The 15,041-nt window shown below is 44.8% G+C and overlaps 1 protein-coding gene across 4 annotated transcripts; it reads left to right on the top strand.

The window, feature by feature from the left end:
* The first annotated feature begins 12 nt into the window (after positions 1-12).
* ANGEL2 (angel homolog 2) lies at positions 13-15,040 on the top strand. Of its 4 annotated transcripts, none has more exons than XM_035111300.2 (9): positions 13-520; positions 2,637-3,052; positions 3,971-4,230; positions 4,978-5,047; positions 6,268-6,692; positions 8,631-8,757; positions 9,333-9,396; positions 10,361-10,524; positions 12,031-15,040. In XM_035111300.2, the coding sequence occupies exons 2-9, from the start codon at positions 2,644-2,646 to the stop codon at positions 12,180-12,182; spliced, it is 1,671 nt and encodes a 556-aa protein (XP_034967191.1). In that variant the 5' UTR covers positions 13-520; positions 2,637-2,643; the 3' UTR covers positions 12,183-15,040. The 4 variants fall into 4 exon arrangements, with proteins under 4 accessions (XP_034967191.1, XP_060128996.1, XP_034967189.1 ...); XM_060273013.1 differs by lacking the exon at positions 13-520 and adding an exon at positions 533-864; XM_035111298.2 differs by lacking the exon at positions 13-520 and adding an exon at positions 904-1,478.
* Position 15,041: the final 1 nt, after the last annotated feature.

Raw genomic sequence — 15,041 nt, forward strand, 5'->3', positions numbered from 1 at the left:
AAAAATTAGAGTGCGGAGTTCTGTCTAAAGATGCTTCCAAACTCGCCTTTAGAGTAGAACTCGTCCCACGGAAATGGCAATTGATAGAAAACAACGAAGCAAAGTTTTTGGTCTCCGCCGCAGGAGAAATGGAACCTCCCCGTTTTCGCGCAATATCGCAGCAGGTTCTAAAGGGAAGAGTCTAAAGGAACCCGGAAGTCTTTCGTGTTCAGTAGGTCTATTTATAAATCTATGAGTCTGCCGGCGAGGGCAGCGTGTGTTGCGGAAGCGAAACTAGAAGTCCCATGGACCCCCGCGGAAACCAAAGCGAGAGGGCCCTTCGTTACGTGAGGGGAGGAGCGACAGCTAAGTCCGGCTTGTTTGGATGCGGCTGCGCGGGGGAAGCCGGACCTGGAGCGCGTGTGGTGAAGGAGTCGCCGGCCACGGCCCTCTGAGATGAGCCCTCTGCGGGGCCGGAGCGGGGAGCAGAGAACCTGCCGGGGCCGCCTGGCAAGGCAAAGGGCAGGTGTCCCACCTGGAGGTAACGGCGGCGGCTCAGCCGGGGTGGGCGGCCTAAGGCTGGAGGGGGCCACCTGTGGCCCTCCGAATCATCCCCGACACTGGCGACATGGGAGGATTCGACAAGCTCGTAGAGGAAACGGCGGCCAGGGACTGCCAACCCTGGTGCCTGTATTCCGCCTTCAGTGTCAGAATTATTAGGGAATTCGTATACCGCCTTTCATCTGCGGATCACAAGACAGCTTGCGGTATAAAAACGCCATCCTTCTGAAAGCTGCCTGTGGGGAGAGCGCTATTTAACTTGGATTTTCCTGCTCCTGGGCTTCCCGCGCTGTTGGCCACTGCGACAACAGGATGCTGGACTAGGTGAGCCTGATCCAGCAGGCTCCTCTTAGGTTCTGAAGATCTGGAGGACCACAGGTTCCCCACCCCACCCGTGGCTGCAAGGCAGGTGTTGCCTTTGGCACACCTGGTGTAGCTGAACTGCTGCTCCTGTCGAACCCAGCTAGTGTGGCCGAGGGTGAGGAGAGTTCAGCAACATTGGCAGGGCCACAGATTCCCCACCCTGGTTTTGAAGGGTGGCAGTGAGGAGCATTAGGACCTCCTGTGCTTACCTGTCCCGTGAAAGAAAGAAAGGGACATTTCTTGATTTTGATACTTTATATACCGCTTGACGTCATCGTTTCGTGTAAATGTTGCTCAAATAATTACATTTGCACTTGACCTTTCTTCTGTCATGAAAGGCAGCATACATGACGTTTTCTGTTACTGTTCTTAGCACTGACCAGACCCAGATCTGCATAGCTTAAGCAAAGTGCTTTCAGTCATACCCTGGAACTTGGTACTCTATGGAATACAAGTCTATCAACAGCTATTGATCATGATAGCTAAGTGAAGCGTCCATATGCATAATGTGTATATCTTGAGTATTAAGATGCTAGGGGCAAACAACAAGAGAGGATTGCTGCCTTCATGTCCTTGTATGTATGTATTTATGTACAGTATACACACTAACAAAGAAATGATCGTAGGATTTCAGTGTTACACATTTTGCTTTGCTGACAAAACATTTAGACAGGGGAAAGTCCATTAATGAGAAGTCCAGAGATAAGCCCATTGATGTTTCTGTATATATAGGTAAAGGGAAAGTGACCCCTGACCATTAGGTCTAGTTGTGACTGACTCTGGGTTGCGGCGCTCATCTTGCTTTATTGGCCAAGGGAGCCGGCGTACAGCTTCCAGGTCATGTGGCCAGCATGACTAAGCCGCTTCTGGCGAACCAGAGCAGCACACGGAAATGTCGTTTACCTTCCGGCTGTTACATTCCCCCTATTTATCTACTTGCACTTTGACGTGCTTTCGAACTGCTAGGTTGGCAGGAGCAACCTAGTGAGCTCACCCTGTCGCGGGGATTCGAACTGCCGACCTTCTGATCGGCAAGCCCTAGGCCCTGTGGTTTAACCCACAGCGCCACCCGCGTCCCTGTATATATACAGTATGTATAAGATCTAAATATATAAACAATGCAGGTAGCATTATTCAGAAAGTAAAAAGCAGGGTGGGAGTAAAGCTTTCTGGGATCTACTAAAAAGGCACAGGAGCATAGGAAGCTTCAGGGCAAGGTAAACTGATATGGTGGCGATGGATGTTTAAGTTAGTAGCTGATTGAACTTGAGCATTAGTGAATATGTTTGGTATCTGCCAGTCATTCTCAAACTCTGCTTTCTGTTTCACTTCTGCTTCTATATGGCAAAATTCATCAGCCTTGTGTCATAACCAACTGCACCTGGAAACAAAAAGCAGCATAAAGCATTTGCCCATTGCAGCCTAATGTGTTTTTGGTAGAGACATCTAAGAAACCAAATCAAGGCCTGGCTCATAGCTAGTGGACAGAGTTTCTTTTCTCCTGAAGAAAACGTAATGCCCTTATTTAATGAGATTAAATATTTGTAATTTGAGGATAAAGCCAATTGCAGACTTCAAGTAATGGAGGAGTGTAATGTTGCAGCATCCGAGATAGCCAGGAGGATGCAATTTCCAGATGGGAAGCCATGTTGCAGTAAGAACAAGGCCTTTGTCTAGTTGTCATTTCTGTATAGATCTGCAAAGGATCTGTCCTAACATTGCTTTCTTTCCAGATATCCCATGCTGTCCCATCGTGTACAGAGGCTTGGCAGAGATTGGGTTTGCCAATGGAATGTTGCTCAGAGACTTTTCCGGGATGGTCAAGCTTTCCAGCATATGAAGAGAATCGCATCCTGTTTTGGGGCTTGTTACTCACCCTTGAACCCTTGGGATTGCCCAGGGAGCTGTAGGCTTCCTCTGCTCTGGAGCACGCAGCTTCCTAGCCTCGTACAAAACTCTTCCATCCATCTCTGTCCTGCTACAATGAAAGCTGAGGGAGATGAGCCATGTGTAAAGCGAAGAAGACATAGTGGGGATCAGGACATTTGTCACAGCCCTAATGAAAAACTGTGTACCTCACCTTCAGATGAAACATCCTGGTCTCCGCCTCAACCTCAGTGTAAAGAAGGAAGCACTCCAAAACCAAGAGGTATGGTGGCATCTTACTCCCTTGATCCTTTGCTCTTAATATTTACATGGTTGTGTTACTTTTCTAGGAGAGAAGAGAGCCAATGTGGTCTAGGGTTCCTTTGTTCAAGTCCCCACTCGGCCATGGAGCTTACTCAGTGAGCCAGTCAATATCTCTGCCTAACCTACATCATTGGATTCTTGTGGTGCCTTGAATTCCTTGGAGAAAGGATGAGATAAAAGTGTGATATTATTATACAGTATATGCTGAATTCAACTTGCTCAGAAACCACACATATTCAGCTTATGGTCCTATGAACAAGCTGTTCACACCTTTCTTTTGCACTGTTGACAACAACTGATGAAATAAGCCAACAAAATTTACTAGAGTGATCATTTTTGTGTAGTGACCCTCTTTTCTGTTATATACTAAAGCTACTCCTGAGAGAGATGGGTCTCTTTTGGTACTATTGTTGTTAAACAATTCAAGAACAGAGGTACTTCCTATTTAAAGAGGTGCCAATGTTATTGCCAAATTACTAGAAGTCCTGCTTAATGAAACACTTAAAATTATTATTCTTATTTTAAACACGGTACACCCCAACCCTCAGAAAGCTTTCCCAAAGAGAGATAAAAATGCAGCAGTTCAACAAAATTATCAGAAAGAAAAAGGCTTTAGCCTGCTACCTCCTAGATTTTTTCTGAGCAGAGATGTACCTAGGCAGAACTCTACAACTAAGGAGGCTGCCTTGCTGATCAGTACACGCCTGATCTCAGAAGGGGAACAAGCCCTAATGTAGACCTGGACAGTTCATATTTAATTTGTAGGCTCCCCAAAACAGGATTTAAATTGTTTTGTACAGTACAGGACTTTAAAAGCTCAAGGCAAAAGTATGAATGCAAACAATCTACCACTCCTGGCCTGGTTGTTGTGTTTCAGCAGGTGTGGTCAAGAGACACTGGGAATATTTTTGCCAGCAAAGTAAAAAGATGAAGGTCCTTGAAGAGGATAAGCTGATCAACCAGGATCGTCAAGACACACTGGAGAAGTTTGATTTCACCATAATGTCATACAACATCCTTTCCCAAGACTTGTTAGAAGACAACTCTCACCTGTATAGGCACTGCCAACGGCATGTGCTAGCCTGGAACTATCGTTTTCCCAACATTCTCGCAGACATCAAACGGCTGGATGCAGATGTAAGTGGGAAGCTTACCTCATAGTTGGCAATAAAAAAGCAATTCATAGGAGGACAAATCTTTTACAGACTGTAAGCCAGGCATGAGGATCCTGTGGCCCTCCAGATGTTGCTGAATTACAACTCCTATCCCTGGCCATTCACCATGCTTGCTGAGGCTGATGGGAATAGTAGTTCATCAACATCCAGAGGCCAAGAAGTTCCCACACCTGCCATAAGTGAGCATGTGGTTATTTCATGTACTTCATGTTTAGGTATAGTGAACATGTACCTGGTGCCATGTCTCTCCATTCAGATTCCTTCTATTAAAAAAAACCCCTTTTTGACCTGGTCTTATTTTCTTACATCCCAGTCCTTTGCATGTTTCTTTGGAAGTAAATAATTTTTAGTTCAAGTGAATATAAAATTGCAACCTTGGGCTGAACGAAATACAATGGTATTTACTTCCAAGACATGCATCAGTTTATAACGTTAATGTTCCTTTTAAAAGCACGTTGATTTCACTGGCAGAGCTAAGCATCAGGAATCAGTGTGGCTTGAAAAAGCTTGAATTTGCCTGAATCTGACACAGTCTTACAATACATAATTTTACTGCGAAATAACCTGAAATTATTTTCAGTTGCAGCATTACCATTATTATTTCTTCTTAGAAATGTTATTGAAAGTTGTAAGCCAGTTTCTAAAATTAAGTCAGCCAAGTTTTGTTGGGAAGTATGCTACTGTTGATCGCCTGTTTTCCTCCCAACAGGTACTTTGTTTGCAAGAGGTACAGGAAGACCACTACAGAATAGAGATCAAGCCAAGTTTGGAAGCCTTAGGTATAAACTGTCCAGTATACCATACTTTTCCATGTGTAAGACAAGGGTTTTTTCCCCTCTAAAATAATGTTTAAAATTGGGGGTCGTCTTATACAGTACATGGATAGTGCAGAGGGGGGACGGGCTATTGGTTGCAGCTGTGAGCAGGAGCTTGTCAGCGGCGATTTGGTGGGTGATTGGTGGCTGTGGCAAGGGCTGCTGTGGATTGGCTGTCGCTGCGGCAATTGGGTATGCGATTGCCGGCTGCTGTTGGTGAGCGGGCAGACGCTTTGTGGCTTCGGCGACGCTTGCAATTTATAGCGTTTGTCAGTCGGGTTAGTGATTTTTGGCATACCCCCCCCAAAAAAAGCTCAACAACCCCACCCCACCCAAAAAAATCTCAACAACTCTGGGCCATCTCCCCCTGTTTTCTTAAATTGGAGTCCCCAAAAATAGGGGTCATCTTATACACAGGGGCGGGGCATGTTATACACAGAAAAATACAGTACATGCTTTCCCCAGCTAACCTCCCTACGGTTCACTGATTTTGGCCATTTTAACCCCAGACCATCTCCATGAGCAAATTGACAGCAGGAAGGTATGGGGAGAACCAAGGTACAGTCTTGCCAGTAGACAAAATCCTTATCTCCCTAATCCTTCATAAGCCAAATCTGGTAGGCAGGCGGGGTTGGGACTTCCTTAGAAAGAGCCCTTCACAGTGCTTTGAGGTACTGCGGATCAGCAGGCTTGAAATCACCACCTGTCAGCTGATTGGTGATGACTTCAAGCCTGCTTTCCAAAGGGGTGCGCTCTGCAATCAAGTTCCTCACAATGAATTCAATAACACAGCCAATCCAGTTGCATCTTTACCTGTCTCACACTTCATGTGCAAGTACAGGGCAGGTGTGCATGGTTTGGTGGAAATAGCCTTGTGTGCCATATTTGGCCTTTGGGCAGGAGATTCCCCATCCCTGCTATAAGAGGTAGACCCACCCCACCCCTGCTGTGTAGCTGAGGGACGGGGAAGCTGTGGCTCTCCAGATGTCGGACTCCAACTCACACCTTCCCTGACCATTGGCTACGCTGACTGGGGCTGATGGGAGTTTTCATCAAACAATTTATGGAGGACCGCTTGTTCCCCATTCCCGGCATACAGCCAAATGGACCAGAACATACTAAACATGTGTACTTAGAGTATAAAGGAGACACATTTTGAAGCACCTTTTTTCTCCCTTCCCCAGGCTATCATTGTGAGTACAAGATGAGGACAGGAAGGAAGCCAGATGGCTGCACCATTTGCTTCAAGGCCTCCAAGTTCCATCTCCTCTCTTCGAATCCAGTGGAATTTTTTCGGCGCAACATCCCCCTCTTGGACAGAGATAACGTGGGCCTGGTGGTTCTCTTGCAGCCTCTTTTTTCCTGCAAGGCCCCCTCGGCCGCCATCTGCGTGGCCAACACACACCTGCTGTATAACCCGAGGCGGGGGGACATTAAGCTCACCCAGCTTGCCATGCTGCTGGCGGAAATTACCAGCGTGGCTATGCAGGAAGATGGGCATTTCTGCCCCCTCATCATCTGCGGGGACTTTAATTCCGTCCCTCACTCTCCCCTGTACAATTTCTTAAGGGAAGGCAAGCTGAATTACGAAGGACTGGCGATAGGGAAAGTAGGTAGCCATTTGTCAAGTTGGTGTGTAAAAATAATGGGTAGACAACACGCAAAAGATGATGTCCCTGCCTATAACATTGTGGAGTTTCCATGATGATAATTTGCATTACTGTTCTTTCTAAAATATGCTGTGTGGTCCAAAGCCAGTGCAGGTGTGAGGTTTTCAAACTGTGTTCTTGGGAAGTAGTTTGTTGCAGCCATTAATCTGGAGCTTTCAGCCCACAAGAGGGTGGAAGACATTCCAAGGCCCACCATTGGACTGTGGTGAGGCCAATGTTTCTAAGACACTGAGTGCCTTGGAACATGCCTTTGCTGCTCCTCTTCCTGTGATGAGCAGAGGTTCTCTGTCAGATGCTGAGGAGTTCCGCAGTAGACAAGGTGATGCGGAAAATGTGATGTAGGATGTGTTCATTGAAGAGTAGGACTTTGCAAAGCATTGCTTTGGGCAGGGGTGGTGAACAGCATTTGAAACTCCCATTGTTCTTAGCGCATTTTGTGACAGGGAATTTCATTAGCGTGAGCAGTTTCTGAGCTCTGGGAGCAGTACTGAACCTAAGATTTCAGATGAAAACTGACACTGCTGGAAGAAAAGGATGGCCTTTTTCTGCCTCCCCACCTCCAGCCACTCTCTGAAGACTGGAGAAGGGACCCTCATAAGAATATGAGGGCGGCAAGCAGGGGAAGTATGGCTTTGTTTTTTGCAGTCTTCAGATGAGGACTGGACAGTGTGAAAAATGAACATAAGATTTTAGCAGCAGTTCATTCATTTTCAGCTTTGTACTCATTATAAAAAAGCACACCTAAACACTCCATTGCGGTGCCCATAACCTATGTTTCAGTTGCCGTTTAGCTCCTAGCTTTCATATCTCAGTTTCTAACACTGGTGGTGAACTGGATCTAACCAGCAGACCGAATCATTCTCTCTCCTGCCCCTTCTGGGCCAGGTCTGGCAGGTTGGTAACGGGGCCACCCACTTGTATATCACCTGATGTCTCCTGGCATCAGGTGACCCTTTTTTTGCCCACATGGGTCTTGCAGAGCAATTTGCAAAGTACTCCACGTGACCCGTCAGTCAGCTGGTAGTTTGGTCTTGTTGAGCCTCTTTGCAAAGGAAGACCCAAGGGTATTGTGGAATGCTTTTCATAGTGCTTTTGCAGGTGCTGCTGATCAGCTGACTGGTAGCACAGTAAATAATCTAAAAATCATCTAGAGCATTGTTGCTTTTGCATGAAATGGGGGTGGTACCAATGGGGGTGAAATGGGGGTGGTACCACACAGGAACATACAAACACATAATAAACGTAAAGTAATTACGTTTTTGCCAGCTCTCTCACCAACCAGACTCCAAAACTGAGTACTTGTGGCGCAGGAGTTCTTTTATGGCTCAAAAAGCAGCTAAATGGGAAGCCAAAAATTAAAAATAAACGTGGCAGCTCTCACAATAGTAGAAATAAACTGTTGGGTCATTGAAAGGATTTGTGTTAAGACAGGTGCTCTTTAACATTCAAAACTGATCCAGAGTTGAGAGTGAACAGTAAGGTAATATATAATGCTAGTTTATCTCATAGCTGCCAAGTTTTCCCTTTTCTCGCGAGGAAGCCTATTCAGCATAATGGAAAATCCCTTTAAAAAAGGGATAACTTGGCAGCTATGGTTTATCTTGAAAGCTAAAATCTCAAGCTAACTATGAATTACCATGAAATAGCTCTCCAAGCTAGATGGCTTAACCTAAGACTACAGTCCTAAAATCATTTATCTAGAAGTAAGTCCAATTGAAGTTAATGGGGCTTACCTCTGAGTAGACCTTTTTAGGTTTGTAAAGTAAATGACTTCTACGTAGGTGGGTTTTGGTTTACAGCAGAAATCACTGTCGAGCATCTTCTAGAAATGCACATATTTCTCTTTGGTGGTTTTGTTTTGTTTCTTGCTTTTTAAGGTGTCTGGCCAGGAACAGTCCCCACGGGGCAATAGGATACTCACTATCCCCATTTGGCCTCAAAGCCTCGGCATTTCTCAGGACTGTATGTATGAGGAGCAACAGAAGCAGCTAGAAAAAGAGAGAGGTAAATTTCAGTGCAGATAACCCAAGTGTTTTTCCGAAAAGGTTACTTCCCCTCAGATGTTTACAGTTGAATTTAACCTAGCAGTTCCTTTGTGTGGCATTTCAGCAATTCAATCACACAATGCTGGCAGTTCAAGTCCTACAGGCGGTGTCTGACCCCAGAGAAGCTAAAAATACAAAGTCATTGGGAATTCATCAGTAGGTGAAAAGTTTTTGTGGGTGTTTACAAAAGCCTTGGAAGTGATTTTAGTAGAGTTGACTGGTCACATTGGTTCTTTCCAAGCGCTCAGCTGCAGGTCAACTCATGAGCAAGTTTGGGCTGAATGGATAAGCAGCAGCTGCAGTTCTGTGCACATACTCTCATATAGGGTAGGGGCCATAGCTCTTACATAGATCATCTGTTTTGCAGATTCAATTTCTGCCATCTCCAGTTATAGAAGGACCAGATAACAGATGAGGGGTGGAAAGTGTCTTGCTGGTGACTTCACTATCAAGCAGACTAGATAATACTGGACTAAATGAACAAATGGCAGCTTCCTAGGCTTCTATGATTGTTGTTGTTGTTGTTGTTTTCAGAGAGAAAAGAGACTAAAGAAGCAAGCTTGGAAAATCCAGAAGAGGTCATGACAGTAGCAAAACGGTAAATTTTGACATCACTGCGGTTGTCAGCTTGTTTGCAGGCATCAGCTCCTACAACTCTGGACCTGTATAAACAGGGAGCTGAAAGTCTTACTCACTAAAATGCTATATATGCACTACCCACTTCATCCTCCAACACACTAAGGAAGAAGAGATTGGAAATTTGCAACTGGCAATGGTTTGTGAATATCCAACATATGGTGGTTAGGGTTAACCATGGTTTAGCCAAACCAACCCCAGTTCAAAGTTGGCTTCTTCAAAGAGACCATAGTTAAAACCATATTTTGACCAGGTTTGGATGCAACAGTAAATGCTTCCAATCTCCATATGGCCATTCTGATGGGATAAAGGAGAGCACACCATCCAAGTCTTGTGCCCCTGTTACCAAACTGGTTTTGCCTTTGGTGTGAGCAAAGCTGGAGGTTAACCTGGATATAATTCTTAGCAACTTTGCAAACTTTGCAGATACTGTCTTACCAGAGATTTTGTTCTGTGCGAAATAGGAACTGGGCCTTTGGAATTGCTTCTGAGATACTGGATACTGTTTCTAAGATATTTTTCATAGTTTGGTCTCTGGTTTGTTACCCTGGGCTTTTTTGGGAGGAAGGGCAGGATATAAAATTAACAAAGGAATAAAATACAGCATTGTATTTAAAGCATGAAGGGCACGGTTTAGGCTATGTCCACTATGAAGTGGATGAAGAGCAATAGCAGGACAAATGTTTCCTTTGTTAAACAATTGTGGCCCTGCCTTGCTGCGATAGCATTCTCAGTCTGGATTGTCATGTCAAAGTATGTGGCTTGGGTACAAAAGACACAGCAGCTCTGGGCCAGATGGACAATTGTGAGTGGAACATCTGAAACATCAGTAGCCTGCAGACTCTCCCTGCTGTAAGCGTGGCCTCATCTGTGATCCTTTGTCTCAGCAGACGCTGGTGACTTCTGAAACACTTGTCCCGTTTTAGGTCTCCCACATATTTGCACCACAGTTTTCCCTTGTCTTCGGCCTACACTCATTATCTGCCAGGCAGCGGAACCCCAGAAGTCACCACTTGCCACTCCAGGAGTGCAGTCACTGTGGATTACATCTTCTATTCTGCGGCAAAGGAGAACAGAGCTGCAGAACCAGGCAAGTGACTCTAGAGCAGATAGGTGACTAATGATTGGCTAGCTTGGGTGCTCACCCAGTCTGCACAATGGGCAAAAATTTTACAGCACAGGAAAGCCTCTTTAAAGCACCCACACATAAAGACACATGGCTCTTTGTTGCTTCCAGGTGTTCTTTATTCCACATTCTTAAAACACTAATACTAAGAGAAGGGACTTGATTTGGACAGCAGACTTCTCTTGCTTTTCAGTGCTGACTGAACGAACAGCTCAGTCCAATATAGAAGCTGCTTGGCTAGCTCAGGCAAGGCTGCATTCCCTACCAGAAGGTTTATCACCACTTAACTACCTGCATTTGTGGCCTGCGCCAACAGATCTTCTTTGCATCATTGTCTTTGTAATGCTAACTGACTTCCCTCTCTGCACAGTTCAGTTTCAGGCTTGCCAGTGGATCACAAATAAACCAGCCCAGCCTGTTCACATGCATTTAACATAAACTGGATCTATAGAGATGAGCAAGTGGAGCTTCTCACTGCTAAGAGATACCACATTTCCATTTAATTTCTAAAGATCAAACTGCTTGAAAAGGCACAGGACCAGTTTGTTTTTTAAAAGTTTACCATTCCAGTGTGGCAAAGCCTATGCTCACGTTATTACATGCATTTTACCTGACAACATTGTGCCATGTAGAAGATTACTACGCCAAGCTCCTTTTAAAAAAATAATAATAAGCAATAGCAGTTACAGCAAAAACTCACCAGATGGTGCCATAATGCTAAAGGTGCCTTCAAGCTGATCTCCTTGGTGGCTAAGTCAGGATTGAAGCTTGTCTTGGTTGCACATATTCAACGCTGTGCATCTTTGCAAAATCCACTGGATGGAATATTAAGTCTGTGTTTGTTTAAACTGGGGGGATCAGGAGAACTAGCAGGACATGTTGGCCAAGAGACTGTGATGCGAACAAAGACGTTCTCGCTTCAGATTTCAACCCAGTGATGAAACTGACCTTAGGTAAACCATGTTATATTTGGGGAAGGATCACACATCCCCCCACACACACACACACATACACACCTGGGAGTTAAATGGAGAGCTGGTGTGGCAGAGTGCCTAAGACACTGAACTATGAAACAAGTAGATCATGTCGCTTTTCCCAGCCTGATGTTGGAGTACAGCCTCCATAAGCCCCAGCCAACATGACCCAATTGTCAGGAATAGGGCATTAAAGTCCATAATATTTGGAGGGGAGCAAGTTGGGGAAGTGCATGTGAAGCGCTTTGAACACTTGAAAGCATCGTATAAATGTTCAGTATTGTTTACGTCGACTTGAAAGTTCCCCAGAATGTAGGGTCTGTAAAGCCCAATTGGGGAACTGTGATTCCCTGCTTGCTTATTTCAGAACAGCATGATGATGCATCCAGGCCCTGGTGCCAGCTCAGTTGTGTGATGTAATTTACTTGCTTGCGTACCTTTCTTTAAACCTCTGGATTGTCCACAGGCACCTGAAAGCCTCTTCTTTCTGTCGCAGGAGCTGAACATGCCTTTGACGGACGCCTGAACCTTCTTGGCCGATTATCACTGGTGACGGAAAAAGATCTCTGGGCTGTCAATGGGCTTCCCAATGAAACCATCTCCTCTGACCATCTCCCTCTCCTAGCCAAGTTCAGGCTGGAAGAGTAACACCAAAATAATGATGACCCACCTGTCTTTTATCGTTCCACTTTCCTTTTCCTTAATTCTACAACATCAAAAGGGACTGGAGAGTGCATGTCTCCTTGATGGGTTTTAAATACAGGTATATATATATATTGTAAATTATCACAGCTACTCAGATATAAAGAAAAGCAAATTGGAGTTTTACATTGGGATTCCTTTTTTAATAATGGAAAGCATTTGTGCAGTAATTTTTTTAAATATATATATATTTACTGTTCATCAAAGAGATCGTATAAAGTGCTTTTTAAAACAGAAATGATCAGATTTTTATTTCTTAATATTTTGATTCTCACCCTTCCTCCCAAAGGAGTCCAGGGCAACAGTCAACAAGGCAGCAAAACAATAAAACAAGTAAAAACCATCACACGTCGTTGCAGCTATAGCCTTCATGGAGCTCCCTTAATCCTACAGGCAAGCATTTCTTCTAGACCAGGCATCCCCAAACTTCGGCCCTCCAGATGTTTTGGACTACAATTCCCATCATCCCTGACCACTGGTCCTGTTAGCTAGGGGTCATGGGAGTTGTAGGCCAAAACATCTGGAGGTCCACAGTATGGGGATGCCTGTTCTAGACATTGATTTAATTGTTTTCTTCCAAGGAGATGGGCTTCATTATATCTTTATCTCTTTTCATCCTCTGAGTAGCCCAGAGAGGTGTGTGTGGTAATGAAAGAGAACCCCTTTCTACCATATGGGCTTTCAGGGCTGTGCCCGGGATTTGAACTTGAGTTTCTGACATCCAAGTGCAGCACTTTGTGGTTGCGGCCATGTTCCTAAAGGGTCTCTACCTGAGTTTGCTCTCGTGAAGTTCCCCAAAGGTCTGACTGCCTCTTCTAACTTTGGCAGTGGGTTGGGTGCCTGTTTCTCGAACCTGTGTCCGTGGAGCTCATAGTGGCAGGGGTGCAAAATGTAGTTTTCTATCAGGTAAACAGCCTGAAACAAAGGGTCAAATATAAGGAAATCCTCCTTCACAAATCTGTGTAAGATACAATTAGGCCTTGAGGGCAGCTGTGTGTGTAAAAATGGAAAGGGTGTGTCTGTCCCTGGCACAGAGCCACAGCGATTTGCAAAGCCACACCTATTTAATATTTGCCTTGCAAATAAATCTGGGGCAGCCGTATCACCCATCAACTTAGAACTTGATTTCTACTAGAAGCAGGGGGGGTGCTGATTGGCAGTTCTGCTGTATTCTCCAATTATTTTGGCCCTTGGAAGCCGTTCTTCAGCACAAATGTTCTACAATGTCCCTGCAGGTTTTGCTGACTTTCCGTTTCCTTTTTAAAGGGAGGGAGAGAGCTCAGAGTAGCTAATTAACTGCACATGAAGCAATGAGGAATACACCTGAAATAACCTTTGCATTTGGCAGAAAACCAAACACCAAGACTGCATTTCTCCATAGGTTTGAAACAAACAGATGGAAGCACAGTTCATTAGTTTAATCATCATAGTTCAATCATTAGTTTAAATGTTTGAAAACGAAGGAGTGGCTTCCAATTGGCTGCAGGAGCTCCTTGCACTCAAATCGGAAGCCACGCTGGACGTTCGGCTTCCAAAAAATGTTCGCAAACTGGAACACTTCCGGGTTTGCGGCGTTCAGGAGCCGCAACGGACGAGTACCAAGGCGTTTGAGAACCAAGGTACGACTGTATAGTTATAACTCTGTACTCTGCAGTGCAGCTTAAAAAATAACCCTCATGCTAATGGCTTAATAGAACACACGCAAGACATAGACAGCAGCCATATATCTAGTCAGACCACCGGCTTGTCTAGCTCAATATTGTCTACATGGCTCTAGCATGACACGGTGTAATATGTCATGTAGTGGTGTTCATCTGAGCTTGTTTTTACCTAATTTTAAGACCTGCTAAGGAACAGGTGATTGTTAAAACCACAGAATTCAAAGAGGGTATACTTTCTTTTCCCTGTGACTGTGTATCACCAGCTAAACATCGTGATATACCGATATACCACAGTGTCTGAAATAAGGATGGAGCTATGTAGAGGCACTGGCTGGCTTCAAGGTTTTTCCTGCATCGTGATTTTGGCTGGGGCGCCTACTCTTGTGATTCACTGCCTCCTACATGAGGCGGGGGAGAGCTGCATTCATTCATGGTTTTTCCCACATTGCCAGGTCAAAAATTATGAAACCATTATCACAATATGGGTTTCATACTAGTTTTGGATGATATATCAAATCGATTGCCCAGCTCTAATTGCTGGACTACAACTCTCATAATCCCTGATACACCTGGCCTCGCAGACTGAGCCTAAGGGGAGCTAGAGTCCCAGAACATCTGGAGGGCCAGAGGTTCCTGACAACTTGCATGCAACAAGAGCTACGCATATGTTTTCAATCCTCCTGCTAGGTCTCTGCAAAGCTTGGATAGGAAACTGGCCCACTGATCTTGCTGGACTACAACTCCTATCATCCCTGACCATAGCTGGATGGGGTTGATGGAAGTTGTAGTCCAAACCACAGCTAGAGGGCTTCCCCTTTCTTTTACAGAAAGAGCCTTTCTTTAAAAAGCAGTAACCCCACTGATCACCTGGTTGGAGAGCTGGATTTAGTTCCTCTTCCTGTTGTATTGTTTTAATGTTTTTGTGTTTGCAGCTATGGGCTCCTTTGGGAGGAAGGGCAGGATAGAAATGTAATAAATAAATAAAATACTTGGCACAGTTACTGCATTAAAAAAACAAACCACAGCGCACACTCAGCTGCATCAGGACCATTTGGTGTCTCCTAGCCAACATTAATCAGCAAATTCTGTCACTGTGGGATAAGTTGGTTTTCTTTATTAAAAAAAATAATCACAAGAGGCTATA

This window comes from Zootoca vivipara, chromosome 3 (assembly GCF_963506605.1).
Source record: "Zootoca vivipara chromosome 3, rZooViv1.1, whole genome shotgun sequence".
Taxonomy (NCBI): Eukaryota; Metazoa; Chordata; class Lepidosauria; order Squamata; family Lacertidae; genus Zootoca; species Zootoca vivipara.

What these genes read in the sequence shown, in the direction of transcription:
- ANGEL2 (XM_035111298.2), top strand. An exon ending in GCAGCTAGAAAAAGAGAGAG is followed by an intron (nt 8,758 to 9,332) that starts GTAAATTTCAGT and finishes TGTTGTTTTCAG; the next exon opens with AGAGAAAAGAGACTAAAGAA. An exon ending in GTCATGACAGTAGCAAAACG is followed by an intron (nt 9,397 to 10,360) that starts GTAAATTTTGAC and finishes GTCCCGTTTTAG; the next exon opens with GTCTCCCACATATTTGCACC.